General features: G+C 57.9%; 1 protein-coding gene across 1 annotated transcript in view; it reads left to right on the top strand.

Moving 5' to 3' along the window:
- The window catches only part of LOC125488279 (chromodomain-helicase-DNA-binding protein 8-like), a 22,533-nt gene that overhangs the window by 17,296 nt on the left and 3,968 nt on the right, over positions 1 to 1,269 (top strand). The window contains exon 6 of the mRNA XM_048621212.1: positions 328 to 449. Within this exon, the coding sequence (XP_048477169.1) occupies positions 328 to 449 (122 nt within the window). The remainder of the gene's footprint in view (positions 1 to 327; positions 450 to 1,269) is intronic.

Raw genomic sequence — 1,269 nt, forward strand, 5'->3', positions numbered from 1 at the left:
CCTGTGTAACAGGCTGGAGGAGGAGGTGGGGCTGAGTGGCCTCCTGTTCCTGTGTAACAGGCTGGAGGAGGGGGGGCTGAGTGGCCTCCTGTCCCTGTGTAACAGGCTGGAGGAGGAGGGGCTGAGTGGCCTCCTGTCCCTGTGTAACAGGCTGGAGGAGGAGGGGCTGAGTGGCCTCCTGTCCCTGTGTAACAGGCTGGAGGAGGAGGGGCTGAGTGGCCTCCTGTCCCTGTGTAACAGGCTGGGGGAGGGGGCCAGCGAGGTGGAGAAACCCGGAGTTGATGGACCAGACCCTGGCTGACCTTCTGTCTCCTCTCTGCCCCACAGGAGCGACCTCCAGCCAAAGCCTGGAAGAAGCTGGCTCTGTCCCGGGAGTACAAGAACAACAACAGGCTCCGGGAGTACCAGCTCGAGGGTGTGAACTGGCTTCTCTTCAACTGGTACAACAGGTGGGTAGGCCCCTGGTGCTGTCAGTGCAGGGGCTGGAACAGCCCTGTCCACAGCCACAGAAGGGCCCTTTGCTGCTCCGCTCGCGCTCTCTCTTGCTCTCAGTCCTGATCACATTTCCTTTCCCAGGTTGGCCCCTGTACCCTATCGAAGTTGGTACTAGTGCCCAGAAGGTCAGTGGTTGGACCAAACATTAACTTGTGGGAGTGCAATACGCTCCATAGACTCGCTATCCTCGCGCTCTCTAAATAGACCCGCTTCTGTGCCTCCCTACCTGTGCTCCCTTGTGCTCTACACGACTTCTTCACCGAACTTGTCGAAAGTAATTCAGGCCATCTCTGCAGGAGTCCCTCAAGGTAGTGTCCTAGGCCCAACCATCTTCAGCTGCTTCATCAATGCCCTTCCCTCCATCATAAGGTCAGAAATGGGGATGTTCGCTGATGGTTACACCATGTTCAGCCCCATTTCCCCACTCCTCAGGTACTGAAGCAGTCCATGTTCACCTGCAACAAGATCTGGACAATATCCAGGCTTGGGCTGACAAGTGACATTCACGCCACACAGATGCCAGGCTATGCCCATCTCAAACAGGAGAGAATCTAACCCTCACCACCGCCCCCACCCCCCGCCTTTGACATTCAATGGTGTTATCATCACTGAATCAAGGCAGGTGGGTGAGGGAATACTCCCCACTTGCCCCGGATGGGGGGCAGCTCCGACAACACTCGAGAAGCTCGACACCATCCAGGGACAGAGCAGCCCCCACCCCCTCCCGCTCGATGGGCACCACATCCACAAACATTCCTCCCACCACCGACGCTC

This window comes from Rhincodon typus, unplaced genomic scaffold, assembly GCF_021869965.1.
Source record: "Rhincodon typus isolate 14 unplaced genomic scaffold, sRhiTyp1.1 hic_rhity00000123, whole genome shotgun sequence".
Taxonomy (NCBI): Eukaryota; Metazoa; Chordata; class Chondrichthyes; order Orectolobiformes; family Rhincodontidae; genus Rhincodon; species Rhincodon typus.